General features: G+C 42.8%; 1 protein-coding gene across 1 annotated transcript; it reads right to left on the reverse strand.

Annotated features, from left to right (window-relative positions):
• Positions 1 to 1,064: 1,064 nt before the first annotated feature.
• On the reverse strand, positions 1,065 to 13,376 carry mknk2b (MAPK interacting serine/threonine kinase 2b). The gene is made up of 14 exons (XM_034081722.2): positions 13,251 to 13,376; positions 12,543 to 12,749; positions 12,016 to 12,103; positions 11,689 to 11,790; positions 11,460 to 11,557; positions 9,106 to 9,185; positions 8,897 to 8,970; positions 8,619 to 8,723; positions 8,339 to 8,394; positions 8,116 to 8,211; positions 4,610 to 4,804; positions 4,353 to 4,517; positions 4,219 to 4,259; positions 1,065 to 4,124 (listed from the first exon to the last, which is right to left on the reverse strand). Exons 2-14 carry the CDS (start codon positions 12,591 to 12,593, stop codon positions 3,860 to 3,862), a joined length of 1,416 nt encoding a protein of 471 aa, XP_033937613.1. The 5' UTR covers positions 12,594 to 12,749; positions 13,251 to 13,376; the 3' UTR covers positions 1,065 to 3,859.
• Between the last annotated feature and the right edge of the window lie 765 nt (positions 13,377 to 14,141).

Below are 14,141 nucleotides of genomic sequence, written 5' to 3' on the forward strand. Positions count from 1 at the left end.
AGTAACACTGACCCAGTTTCACTAGCTCAGCAAATTTAAATAATTGGCTTGTACCAACAAACCAGATATACTTAAGAGCTACGTCAGAGGTGTACTTTGGGATGGCCATGCATCATATACCAAGTGAAATAGGTTGGATCAAACTCTATCAGACATGAGGGATGAATGATGTGGCCACGGATCATTTGGCATAGATGGAATAAACTGTATGAATGGGTGAAAGCACAAGTTGTGCCTGGCTGTGAACAGACAAACATTCTTTGCCCTGGGAGAATTAAGTGCATGGCCACCAAGCTCGATAAGCGCATGTTTTATCTTACATTTATAGAGGAGCTCAGTGTTGAGGAATTGATCTCAAATGGAGAACAAAACAAATAGAAGCTGGTTACGGTAACACAATGCATCACAACATGGCTTCTCTATGATTTCAGATAATTAAAAGTATTTTTGAGTCTTGGGCTGCTGTTCAGACTGAAATACAAAACCCCCTCGTGGTATTTTCTTTAGGGTCTTTGTTCATCACTTAAATGTATTACTAGACTCAGCTTCTGTTTGTCTAGCTTAAGTATTACCAGTAGGCTACTGTCTCTTCATAGACATTATTCAAGTTGATATAAACAGGAAGACAAACCCTGACTTGGAGCGGTGTTGAAACAACACACTGGCATTTAGCTAAATTTTGTCATTTTGTATTTCCAGGCGGATCATGAGGTGGCACATGGGAGCTGCAGCTCTTGCAGCAGGTTGCATCAGTCTGGTCAGATCAGGCACATTACCCACTCTCAGCAGGACTAACCCCCCCCCACCCCCCGTCTCATTCCAGTGTGAGGAGACAACTGCGCTCATATTTACCAACGACCATTTTACAGCCAAGGACACATGTGACCGTGGGCTGAGATATCAGAGAGTGCTGCTGATTAGATTATTTACAGTCAGAGGAAACAGCCTCAACCTTGACAAAAAGTACTGCAAACATGAAACTAGTGATAGAGAAAGTACAGTTGTTTTCAATTCAGCCCTTTAAGTAAAACAAAGACAACACAGTAATCAGACAAACACGGGAGTAGTTTAAAGCATTTTATTGCAATTTTTTTTTAGAAAAACAATACAAAATTCTGTAGCAACGGTCATAAATGTTCCTTGAGTGAACTGCAATCATTCACATGGTACAGTAAAGTGCTTATTTTAACTCAAATATGTTTCGTATTTGAAAGGATGTATTTATTTCAAATATCTTTTCATGGACACGACAGTCTTTGTGCATTCAGTGTTAAAAAACAGATGTCAACTCAATAGAAAATAAAAGATTGAGGACTGAATCCACGTAGATAGGATATTTCAACACCATGTCCATGAGAAGAACTCTTTATAAAACATTTGATCAACGTTGCTGGATTGTAAATGCTTTTGCCTGCGGGCTACATTCAAATTTGGGGAGAATGATGGACTGTCGATTTGAAGGAATGACTGGATTTTAACACATCCTTACTTCAAAATGACTTACAATATAAAAATTGTGAGGCTTAAGGATACAATGTTGTCCTATTTTCCCCACCCCCCAATAAAAGGCAGTCCAAAAAGCTACTGCCATTTGACAAAAGTAGAAATGGTCATGACCAAGAAAACTCTAATCATACCATCCAGGATATTAAGAGTATGGCCAGAAACTGTGCGTTTGAGTATTGAACCCTCTAAAAAAAAGTAGGGTCCAACTTGTCTGATGCTCAAAAAGGAGACGAAGGCAGAATACTGAACTGTTTTAGGTATTTTAGAAACCCCAAGATTGCCTTGATCATCAGCCTTGCTTAAACATTTACCTGTAGCAAAGTAGTTTCCCAAATGGAGAACCAGCTGCATACACAAATTCAAGTAAGTCTTAGTATAAGACATAAAACCCCAGAACGATGCATCTGTAGAAAGGTATTTTAGAACTATTACGGTGTCCCATTATCAGCATAATGACACCAAGTGAACCATTTCCAGAGTACCATCGCTGCAGTGCTGGTAACGGGACGCGGCTATCAGAATCCCACTGCTCCAACTAGGTGATGATCACATGCCCAATCAGGTTGAACCCTTCTTTGGTGAAATGGTTACAGTGTTGTGAGACCTCATAACCAGTCCATTACCTATCAGTCTCAGAATGAGCTTCAACTTAATCTGAATAACAAAACGAAAAAAAAAAAAGATTATTGCCAACTCTTACAAATAAAACTTAAAAACGTTCCTTCACTGGGCAAGAACGCTCCAGATCAACTTAACAAACTCTTTCCCATCTGAACTCATACACCACGTACTCTAAACTTAAAAAAAAACCTGCAAAAAAACAAGGAAAACATGCGGTGTTTCACCTGAACTGAACCTGCATGAAATTCACTATAGAAAATAAGCTTATCAACAGCCATACAAAAAAAGAAAATCAGTGTGGCACAATAACATGGAGTTCAAACATGAAAAAATAAAGTAAACTTAAAAACAGCTACATGCCCGGAAGACTTTTTCTTTTTCTTTTTGTGGAATGTTTCCTTTTTTAATGTTTCTTTTTGAACATCTCCCTCTTAGTTTGCAATGAGAATGTGACAAAAACAAATCAATGGTGAACTTGGGGAAGGAAAAGAAAATGGTCCAAATGTGTGTATTCAATAAACAAAAGACACTACCATCACATTGGCCAAAATGTGCTTGTGACCTTTACAGCCAACATATTCAAAGTTCAATCTATTTCTTAGACAGAAAAAAAAGGTAGTCCTGGTTGCAGCAAAGGGACAATTCTTTATGATGAGTAACACTGACCCAGTTTCACTAGCTCAGCAAATTTAAATAATTAGCTTGTAACAAACCAGATATACTTAAGAGCTACGTCAGAGGTGTACTTTGGGATGGCCATGCATCATATACCAAGTGAAATAGGTTGGATCAAACTATCAGACATGAGGGATGAATGATGTGGCCACGGATCATTTGGCATAGATGGAATAAACTGTATGAATGGGTGAAAGCACAAGTTGTGCCTGGCTGTGAACAGACAAACATTCTTTGCCCTGGGAGCATTAAGTGCATGGCCACCAAGCTCGATGAGCGCATGTTTTATCTTACATTTATAGAGGAGCTCAGTGTTGAGGAATTTATCTCAAATGGAGAAAAAAAAAACCTTTAAGTCTCCAGCCATATGAACGGACCGCACCAGGCACGGGCAGCATTGGCTTACAGCCCTTTCAACCGCTTATAAATCCCTCTGATACAGGACAGCCTACTTGGCATATTGCATAAGCTCGTACGTATCTGCAGATGGGCCATTCATGCATATACATACAGGCAAAGAGAACATTCCAGATAAATTATTTCACAGTGGATCCAGTTGTAACGTGGGAGCAGCACAACAGGTTGTCCTTTGGTGTCTGAGCTTAGTTTCAAAGATAAGTGTTCTTGCTTTCTTCTGAACTTATTTTTATGAAGAAAACATTTCTCTCCCAAATCATTAACTGGCCCTCCTCCCAAACACAAACAGTGTGTGTGTGTGTGTGTGTGTGTGTGTGTGTGTGTGTGTGTGTGTGTGTGTGTGTGTGTGTGTGTGTGTGTGTGTGTGTGTGTGTGTGTGTGTGTGTGTGTGTGTGTGTGTGTGTGTGTGTGTGCGCCCTGGGCTGATGTGCTTCAAAAGTGCTGCGGAAGGGCAGAAGGCATTTAGAGGAAGGGCTGCAAGCAGCGTCTCCCTTACAGCGAGGCAAGAAAGCCCAAATGGCAGAGGAACCAAGGCCAGCAAGAGTCAGGGAGGGGGGCCAGAATTGATGGGAGAGTCCCAGGGTAGTCTGGATCTGGACTTGAATCTTAACAGGAGGTCTGAGGTCAGGGTTGAGAAGGTTCAGGCACAGTCTCCCACAATAACCAGAGGGGCCAGGAGCTGGCGGAGCTCTGCAGCAGAGACGGGCCCCAGGCTGGGCTGCTGCCGGCGCAGGGCCAGCTTGGAGTTGGAAGAAAGGGAGAGGCGAATAGAAGAGCCAGTAGTGGTAATAACAAACGGGACATCCTGCAGCTGCTGGTCTTCCATGTCGTCCTGTTCAGCTAGCTGCCGGTTCACAGCCATGGCTTTGTCAGCAAAGAATGTAAAATCCCTGGCATTGCTGGATCTACGGGACAAGATCAAAAACAGATTAAATACAAAGTTCAAACATTTGAAGCTGAAGTGTCCATAACGAAGACAGTGTTGTAGCTGTAACTCACCTTGGATGCAGGATTGATGTTGATAAAGTGTCAGATGCACCCTGAGTAAAAAAAAAAAAAAAGTTATTGACAAAACCCCAACTAAGAATGTATGCCGAAGTCTTGCAAAAGAGGCGTGGTGATTTAAGACTTACCCTCTGCACCCAGGGGTGTCGCAGCACCTGGCTGGCACTCAGGCGACTTTTGGCGTCCCGAACCAGAAGTTTGGATATGAGGTCTTTGGCACTTGAGGAGATGTTAGCCCAGTCTTTTTCTGGGAACTCGTATTTTCCTTCCTGGATACTCTCAAACAGAGTGTTCTAAATATGGACATAAAAACATGCATCATCAGTTGCTGTGACCTCGATGGAGGAGATGCATTGTTTAGTTTTCACTAATGTCAAACTCTTACCTGGCAGGTGTGGCAGGGCTCCCCTAACTCCCAGCCGCAGCCTCCACCACAGCGGCCTACAAAGGGGGGGTAGCCGCTCAGCATGATGTAAAGGATGACTCCAAGGCTCCACAGGTCACAGCGCTTGTCATAAATAGTGGCCTCCTCACTGAAGGCCTCCACCACCTCGGGTGCCATGTACTCTGCTGAGCCACACTGAAAAACAAAATCACAAGTTGGTTAGCCCCCGGGATGATAGGAAGCAGTACCTTCAGCAGAGTTGAGGGAAACAGAAGCCTCATGGATGCTGCCCACATTCCTCTGTTCAGCTGATTCCTTGTGTCTTAGTGTTAAAGCTTAGGGCCTACACAGTGGTGGGGGGATAGACTATGTGACAGTCACATGCTTATGTGCAGTGATTGGTTCATTTAAAATGGGCTATACAGCCTTTATTGATGTTTTAAGGACAGCCAAGTAGGAACATTGTGTACAATTACACCAACTGTAGGAGGTAGTGTGGGACTATAATTAAGCAGGTCAGCCTGCGTAGGCAGCAGCAGTGACTCACTGCTTTGACCGTACACAATCCAGGCAGAACGGGCCAAGGGCAAGGGTTGGCTCGGCTCTGATGGTACCTTGTTATGTAGCTCAGAGGGAAATTAGGCCGAGTGGGGAAAAGAGGATTGGTTGTCCTGCAGAGCCAGAGACTGGGCTGAGCCCTAGTCAGTTACGCAACTTTGAAATAAAAACCGCCGTTTTAATTCTGTAGGAACAGAACAGCAAGTCGCTAGATCAGCAGGAGAAATATTCCATTGGCCCCTCAGTCACCGAACCTTAACAGGAACTTTTAGATTGATTAAAGATGTTGCAATTCAAAAAAGGATATTTTGAGAGATGTCCTAAATATAGACAACTCGTGGTACATTCTAAGAACCTGCTTTGAAAATACTTGTAATCCATCCTTTGCCTGCTGAGCTACAAACGTAAATGATAGCAGAATCCGGACCAAGGCAGATCATGGCCTGCTTCCTCTCAAAGCACGGTGGCCTACATCTTTCTTTCCATCGGTGGTCGAGCATGTTTACATTGAGCAGGCCACCATTGTGTCCTGGTACCATATCCCAGCTGTCTCCTAACTCCTCCTCCACCCTGCTGCACCCTTATGTAATGAAATCTGCTGCACAGGAATCTCGTCTCAGACAAAGCTGCTTCTGTCGGGAGAGTATACCCCAACCCCCACGTTAACACCAACAACATCATGTCTGGGGCGCCTGCCTCCACAGACAAGGCCCCAGGATTCAGGCCAAACGCAGCTGCCACAGCAATAACAGACACAAAAGGTTACTTTGCCTACCCAAAACTAAACTTTAAAAAGAAAACAGCTATCAAGGCTAATTTTGTTTCAAAGCCACTCAAATATACTACAAGTCAGAGTAAAGATAGAACATCTAGTACTGCCAGTGGCATAAAGAGTTGATAGGGAGCAGGGAAATAACATTTGTTCTTCCTGTACTGCTGGCTGCAAACACCTGGTGAGCTTGCGTCAGTCACATCCTCCTCAAACTTTACTGTAAGCTGAAGCTATACTTGCTAATCTGCTGCAGTCACCACATATTAGTTGGTATTGCAACCTGGGGCTTTCCTGAAACCATGTGACTAGTCAGGCCATACTGACAGCGCTGATGACACACCTCTGCTGTTTGTAAACTACGTGATTATCTGAAGAGGCTTACAGGAAGGAGACGTGTTCTGTCACCATGCAGCTGCACCTGCAAACAATAACAGATGCAGTCTAAGCTGCTTCTGTTTAGCATCCTCAATTTATTTTCAGTTCTACATCTCACAGCAGGTATACATGAAGAGTGACATTTCAACAGTCCAATTTTATGCCAAGCAGACAGCACAGCATTCACGTGTGGAGCGGTATTCGGCAAATAAAATGTGCTTTCTCCTAGAAAGGACCTTTTGTGCTTCTATTGTAATAGAGAGCACACTCCCACAGTTGACTTCCTAAAATAGTCCTGAGATAGAGTTGATTAAACACATTTGGATTCATCAAGATGGCAAACGTGTGTTCATTTGAGCAACAGCATCTGTTGGAATGTGGGTATGGGGCGGGCTGGGGGGTGAGAGTGCCAATAGTGAGATGAAAATCAGATAACATTGTTCATGTGATCAGGGCAAAGAAAACAAGTCAGAGCGCATGAGCGGACTGGGTAGTTGTCCCTCCCAGTTGCCTTCCCCCACCCCCTGGGCCAGCCAATCATATCCCAGTTGCTAGGTATAGGAGAAAGACTAACATTTCTAGAACAAGCCTCATGCACACCCTTTGTATAATGAACATAAAGAAAGCGCAGACAAGCACAAGCGTGGTTGGGGCCGCTGGGCGGAGACTAAGCAGAGAGAGGAGGGTGGATGTTTTTCTCTTTCCTACCACAGAGAGAAAAGGGGCATGAGCAAGAAGTGGTGTGTTATGGTTTCTCTGTAACTTCATACCACAGGACATCCTTCAAGGCTATCACAATGTGTTCTGAAGCAGGCACTTCTTTCCGTGAGATAACGTCTAGTTATGTACAACAATACTGGGTACAAAAATGGTAAAGAAGCAAGCTTTAGTTAATAAAAGGATGCACCCTACTGCACACTTTATCATTCAGGCCAAACATCGAAGTCCATGTAAACTAAACTCGAGAAACTACAAATCTATCTCCGCACTTCAAATAGCTGAGGGTTAGGCTCCATCCATTAGTTCTGCTAAAGGAAGATGAAGTTACCATTGAAGAAACCCCCCACCACCACCACATTCCTGCAGGCTAAACTGCCATCCTTCACCTGCTCTGGTCCATCTTCCCACCCCCGCAGACAGCTAGCAGACAGTACATGTTGACGAGAGGAACCTCTCCAATTTAACTTTACTGTCTCTCTTACTGTCTCTCTCTTCCTCTCCTCTTTCCCCCCCCCCCCTTGGAGGTTGGAAGGGATTTTCTGGGCAGTGTTCTGAGGACTTTCTTAGTGCTGTGACAATACCAGAAGCGTTGAACAATCATAACTCCCAAACACACAGGCCTCAATATTTGAGAATGATAATCAACAGGCCGTTGACATTAAATTGAGGGCTATCTATCCAAGTGTTACTGATAGTCCAGGGGGTAAACGCTGCCCGATTGTGACATACAGGAAACAATCCCCGTCATTGCCCAACACTGAACTGCCTTAACCTCAACTTTATCTCTCCCATCAGTGTGCTGCCCTGCAGCTAACTCCACTGAGGATTGCCCAATAGAAAGTCAGCCAATTTGACTTGATAACGGCATTGTTTTACAGCCTGAAAACAACCTGCCTGTCCACAACAAGGTCACACACACACACACCACTATAGGGAAATGTTACCAAGACCATGCAACAAAGCTTTACTAATACATTGCTGGCCTGCATTTCCTGTCAATGGTACTCTCCTATTCCCATTGAATAAATGCAGTCCAAACTGTTTGGCAAACAACAGTAGAACAATATGAAGGAGGACTTACAGGAGTGAGGAGCTCAGGGGTGGAGATGGGTGAGCTGTCGCTGTTCAGCTTGATACCACTGCCCAGGTCAAAGTCACAGATCTTGACTGGGGAAATCTAACAAAGAGAGAAAGATTTAGAATCCTTAACATGAATCACATTTTGATAAGCAGAGCACATAACAGTTTATATCAAGGTGTTGTCCTTTCAACTAATTGGGCTGGAACGCATGTGGTAAACTCACCTTGTCTGCACTCTTACAGAGGATGTTTTCAGGTTTGAGGTCTCTATGTGCCATTCCTAGAAAAATGAACAGGGAAGGAATCAGTAATATTCTTAATATCAGGCCACCATATTAGAATAACGTAATGCAGAAAGCACCCTATTCTATTTGTTTGCCAGTGCCAGTTTGAAAGAGGTTAGGGCAAATATGTTCAGTTTCTCCAGTTCTAAACAAATGTTCACAGTTGGGCTTTTTTGGTGATCATGAGTTATACAATTCCATTTTGTATGAGTGGTCTCACCTTTGTTATGCAGGAAATCCAGAGCACTGGCGATTTCCTGCACGACAACACTGGCTTCCTGTTCGCTGAAGTATCGTCGTTTGTGAATGTGTGCCAAGATGGAGCCTATTAACGAGCAAAAAGTTGAGTACAGCAGCTCCATTTACAAGAAATTATTATAAAAGTTCTTCCAAACACTGATAAACAACTGGCTACAGTGAAGCACATGCATTACAGGAATGTTTAAAAATAAACAACGTTCTGATGCAGGCATCCTGAAACGGTTTGAATTCACTTACCTCCCCTTAGCTTTTCAAACACCAGGTAGAATTTATCTTCCTCTTCAAAGAACTCTACCAGCTCCAGGATGTTACTAAAAAAAAAAGGTTCACCATGAGCCAGTTGTAAAAGAGGCATCTATTCTTGCAAACATTTAAAGTGATTTCTGCACTATGGAGTAAGAGCACTGAGGGGCTCCAAATGGTACATCAGCTGCTCATGCCATTACCTGTGTCCCTGGCACTGATAGAGCATCTCCACCTCTCGAAAGACGCGGCTGCGGCTGTGACCCGGTCTCTTCTCAATGATCTGAAATAGAAAATGATAATTCAGCGTCTATGTTTTCCACAGGAGAATGATAAAAGACAATTCTAGTGTATTCTAGTATCCAATGACTCATAATACAAATAAACAGTGGCTGACACAAACCAGTTTTAAAATCAATGAATAGCACAGATTATGTATACCATATACAGAGAGCTAGAACGAATGTTTCTCCCAGACCAGAATTCTCCAGCTTTCCTCCCCCTCTCCCAACCTGTGACACTGTTGCAAAGATAGTTTAACCTACTTTCCATGCTGCCTGCAGAAGCAGAAACCTCTGAATGAGAATTGAACAAGTCACGGCATGTCTATATTTAGCATTTCACATGTGACCCATATTTAAATCTTAAGCACTCTTAAGGAGCCGATTGCGTTCTTTGAAACACCCCATGGGTTATTCCAAACCTGTTTACGATAAACAACAATTCTTTGCTTAATCTAGCTTTGTGCTGCCTGGAACTAATCCACCGAGGGGCCACCGCCAGCCGAGCGATGTCATGCCAAGAGAGACAGACAGACTGCTGACAACAAGCAAAAGGCCTGAATTTTCCAGCCCAGGTTGGTTATTGTCTGCTTGGGAGGCTGTGCATGTTTCTCTTCCTGGTGGCTGGATTACAGCTGCTATTGAAGCCCAGTGGGGCCAGAGTTACAGTGTGTGTGTCTAGGATTAATAGACAGACAAGGGGCTTGTGAGCATTCCAAAGCCTCTGTACTGCTCCCATCTGAGTCAGCAGCACAAACAACCCCCATCAACCATCTTTCTCCTGACCACTACACAAGCCTTGCACCCTGATAATGAGTTTCAGATAAAACAATGCAAAACATAGCTGACAAATGCATTATCATCGTGATAAGGCGGACAGGTATTAGAGATTTGGTTGTTTACCCATATAACGGATCAGAATGACAACAATGATTGACAAAACAAGGCTCTACGAAGTAGAGTTACAAGTTAGCCCTTGGTGCTCAGTGGCTTTTGTTGCAATTGCAACACAAGCAGCCCAAACATGCAATTCTCCCCTCCCCCTCCAGACTGGGGTGAGACAGGACATCTGGCAAGAGCCCCCTCCGACTCTTAAATGACCTCCAACCCTTGTGCCTCCTCCCCCACAACTGCAAAGTCCCAAGGGATCTACCAAACCAGCGTAATGCGGCACATGGTCACATGACATAAGTTCTGCCCCAAATCCTCTGAAATATGAACTGGTATGATATGGACACTTGCTCCATGGGGACTTATCAACAACATCTTTATCAAACACTTTAACAAAATTAAAGTACAAATAAGAATTAAAAGTTTTAAAAAATAGCTAGGTGTTGTCAACAAATGTCCTAATGGAGTTAGTGGGTTAAGATTCAAGAATGTACAAAAAGAAAAACAAGCCTTAGTCACTTTTAAAGAGTTCAGCAAAGAAACATCTTTCATAATGTTTTGTTCCCAAATTGAGGAAATGTGCATTACACATACAAAGGCACAAAAAAAGGGAAGTCAAGACATGTATCCATAAGTCTACACCTAATTTCGAAGAAAAGAAAAAAGTAAAACTGTAGCGAGTAAAAGGGAGAACAAAGCAGTGTAAACACTATGGGTCACAACCCTCACCCCTCCTTCCTCTATGTGGGTTTTGTTTTGGCACTGTTACAAGTACACTGTGTCCTCCAACGAGCGTCCTCTGTAGGCAATAACAGAAAAGAAACGGGGTGGGTGTATTCCTACGAGCTCTGTGATAGGCTGGCCATCTGTAAAAACAGTGAGGGGATGTGTCTAACAGCAGCTAGTGTTGCACACTCGGAGGAAGAAAAGAAAAGTGCAGCAGTAGCACAACACAGACAAGAGCCTGCAGACATCCACTATAGAGAGCTGAAAATAAAAAAAACTCGCCCCAGGATCAAAACTTCCCTTAACAAGATTTCTAAAGAATGCCCAGTGAAAAGGAGGAACCCGTACACAATGTTTTTCCAGTTTCCTTACATATAGATCTCAAAAGCATGACAAGGCTCAGGACTTGTTAGTGTGCCAAGGCATTTCATTCCTTAACCCACATCTTTAAAGTTCATAAAGTAGTAAACTAGTGCCGTCCTAGAAATGTAACGTCTCTTTATATTGATTACTAAACGTGGGACCTCACACAGATAACAGGCATGTGTTATGTGGCAACTACGACATTCACAGACGTGTGATACAGGGGCACTGACTTGCAGAAATTCAAGGCGATGCATAGTCATCCATTAAGTGTGTAAGAATTGTTGCCTTCTTACCTTGACGGCATACTCCTTGTTGGTGATGAGGTTGAAGCATGTTTGCACTCTGGCATAAGCACCCTCTCCTAGTAACTCTTCATGCAGTCTGTAGACATCTGTGGCACAAAGTTGTACATGTCAAGAAAACACTACATTTTACAAACTAACAAAAAAATAATAATGCACATCGCTGTTTAATGCAGAGTTTTTCTATCAAATTATAATTCTGGACAAAAAAGGCTTTTACCTTCGAATCTCCCTGAGAAACTGTCAGTTGCCCGGCAACGCTTTTTCTTCTTGTTTCTCTTCTTGGCATCGGGGATGTCGATAGGATGGCTGGAAGTTATGTCTGTCAAAATAAGAGTGCCTAAATTATAATTAGCTAGGGAAGAAACAACCTAAACAAATTCCAAGAAAGTACATGGGGAGAATAAATCAAGGGTGCTATTGTTCAAAGTGAGAACGCTTAATTGGAGAATCCAGGCTTAATGTACGAACTAGGTGCAACTAAATAAATAAGGATTACATTGTTAGAACTCTGAAAAATAACAAATCTAAAGCACTGAATACTCACCATGTCTTGGGGAGGAATCAAAATGAAAGGACGAATCAATAAGGGATCCATTTTTAGTGAAGTCGTCAGATTCAAAGGGATGTTGGCCCTAGAGAAGAATAAACATGAGCTTGTATGCAAGCTATTTAGCTGAGAGGATCAAGTGTTAGTGATAAGACGAGGCTTTGTTATCTCGTGTAAAACCATAAAGTAGATTCAAAACAGAAAAACAGCCGATTGGTGGACACTTACAACCAAGAACATTTCATTTCCAACCTCAAGTCAGCTAAAATGTGTCCAAAATAACCAAATAACAATCTTGCTAATTGTGCAAAATGGCCACATATCTTGACAGTTCTTAACATACACGTGCACCAGGCCACATAGACAGACATTAGAAGTGGGTGGGCAACAGATGTGTTTATATATAGGCTAGCGATGTGAGGTCCTCTCATACAAGCTGACAAAACTGCTCTCTGATTATAGTCTTCCCAAAAAGCATGATGATAGTAGATCTGCATTTCTCCCTGAACAAACCTCAAACTCACCTTGAAAGAGCGATGGAACCCAGTGATTTCGGTGATCTTATTTTGAACCATTTTTGCTTCAATTTTGGATTGTTGGTGGCGGCGGCAGTGGGTTTTTTGGGATATCAATTTGCACTTCTCCGAAACAGAAATATCGTTTCAGAGAGAGTTGCAAGTGATTTCACTGCGCTAGCTGGTCAGCTTGATGCGGCGCTTTGAACGGGAGCCCTGTGGACAATACAAAACACCGCGTTACAACCCATATTACAACAGCAAGTCGCTTACTTATAGCTACAATAAGCAACGTTTCACCAACTTTAGAAAAATATGAATCCGTATACCGACGTTAGCTAATATCCTTCACGTGTTCAAGGGGTAATACAAACAATGCAACAACAACAACAGTGATAGCCAACTGCAGCGCCACCCACTTAACGTTAGCTGTGTTGGTTACAGCCGTTTAAAATGCCAATTTAAGACATACGTCATTACAATATCTACGTTTTGGTAAGATGAACAAATAAGTCGGAAAGCACCACTGTTTTCAGTTAACGGTAGAGGTTGCTGCAGCGAGGGTGACGTTTAGCTAACACTAACGGACAGATGTACATTTAACTTCAGACAACAACGGTTAGCGACAGTTAATGGCCTAACGTTGAAAACGGTCGAATTAAAAAAATTAAAAGCTCAGATAAATAAATGCTATCATGAGCTACTTTGTTTACTCACCCCGTAGTTGATTTTACAGCTCCAGTGTTAGCGTCGTTGTCTGACCTACTGCTTCAATAGCCGCAGAGGACGGTCAAGGGAGATATCGCTTGATAGTGAGTGCTTGGAAGGTGGTGAAAGAAATACTGCGTAGGTGCTTTTATAACCTCCCCGCTGACTCCTCCTTGTCTCCTCCCTCCTCAGGACTGCACCAACAGACGGGATGCATCGGATGCATCACGTATCTTCTAGAAACGGATATGGTGGCTTGATACTATTTGGTATGGCTGTAACACTTTCGCCTCGTCTCAAGCTAAGAATAGCTGCTCAGCATGGTGCAAAATACGTAAAAAATACTTTATTCAATCAAGTTTGTCACATAGATAGTTCAATGTCGACCCAGATGAACATCTGAACACATTTCAGGAAAATGGTAAGTACCAAAGTTGTGAAACACGAAATGGAACCCAGCCAATGAGCTGTTTTTTGTTGTCGAGGCCCACCATGGCATGTATGGAGCATGGTATGGAGGAGCTAAACGGCGAGTACGTGCCGTACGTGGCGCGCCCATCAACACTGACCGCCATCACTGAGACCTACGGCTGATCTGCAGAAAGAGATCTAAATGGAGGTGGAGAGGGACGCCACTGATGCAACATGTACACCAGTTTACATTATTGGACATCAAGGCCTATTAAAAATAGGATCAAGCACACACAAGAACACTTTGTCAGCGTTGTGCTGTTTGTGTTAATGATATAAACACAAACAGACCACAACATAAACATTATTTTGCATTTTTGAGAGGATAAACCCCCTTGAAATGCATTTCGTTAAATGTGCATGAAAATGATATGGAAAATAAAATAGACATTATTTTAGCTACTTGGTCTACTTTAAACCCACATTTAA

The sequence above is a fragment of the Pseudochaenichthys georgianus genome, chromosome 4 (assembly GCF_902827115.2).
Source record: "Pseudochaenichthys georgianus chromosome 4, fPseGeo1.2, whole genome shotgun sequence".
Classification (NCBI taxonomy): domain Eukaryota; kingdom Metazoa; phylum Chordata; class Actinopteri; order Perciformes; family Channichthyidae; genus Pseudochaenichthys; species Pseudochaenichthys georgianus.

Coding starts and splice junctions, on each gene's coding strand:
- mknk2b (XM_034081722.2), bottom strand. CDS start 12,593: ATGGTTCAAAATAAGATCACCGAAATCACTGGGTTCCATCGCTCTTTC. Junction 8,724..8,896: donor GTTTGAAAAGCTAAGGGGAG/GTAAGTGAATTC, acceptor GCTCGTTAATAG/GCTCCATCTTGGCACACATT. Junction 8,395..8,618: donor GGATTTCCTGCATAACAAAG/GTGAGACCACTC, acceptor TCATTTTTCTAG/GAATGGCACATAGAGACCTC.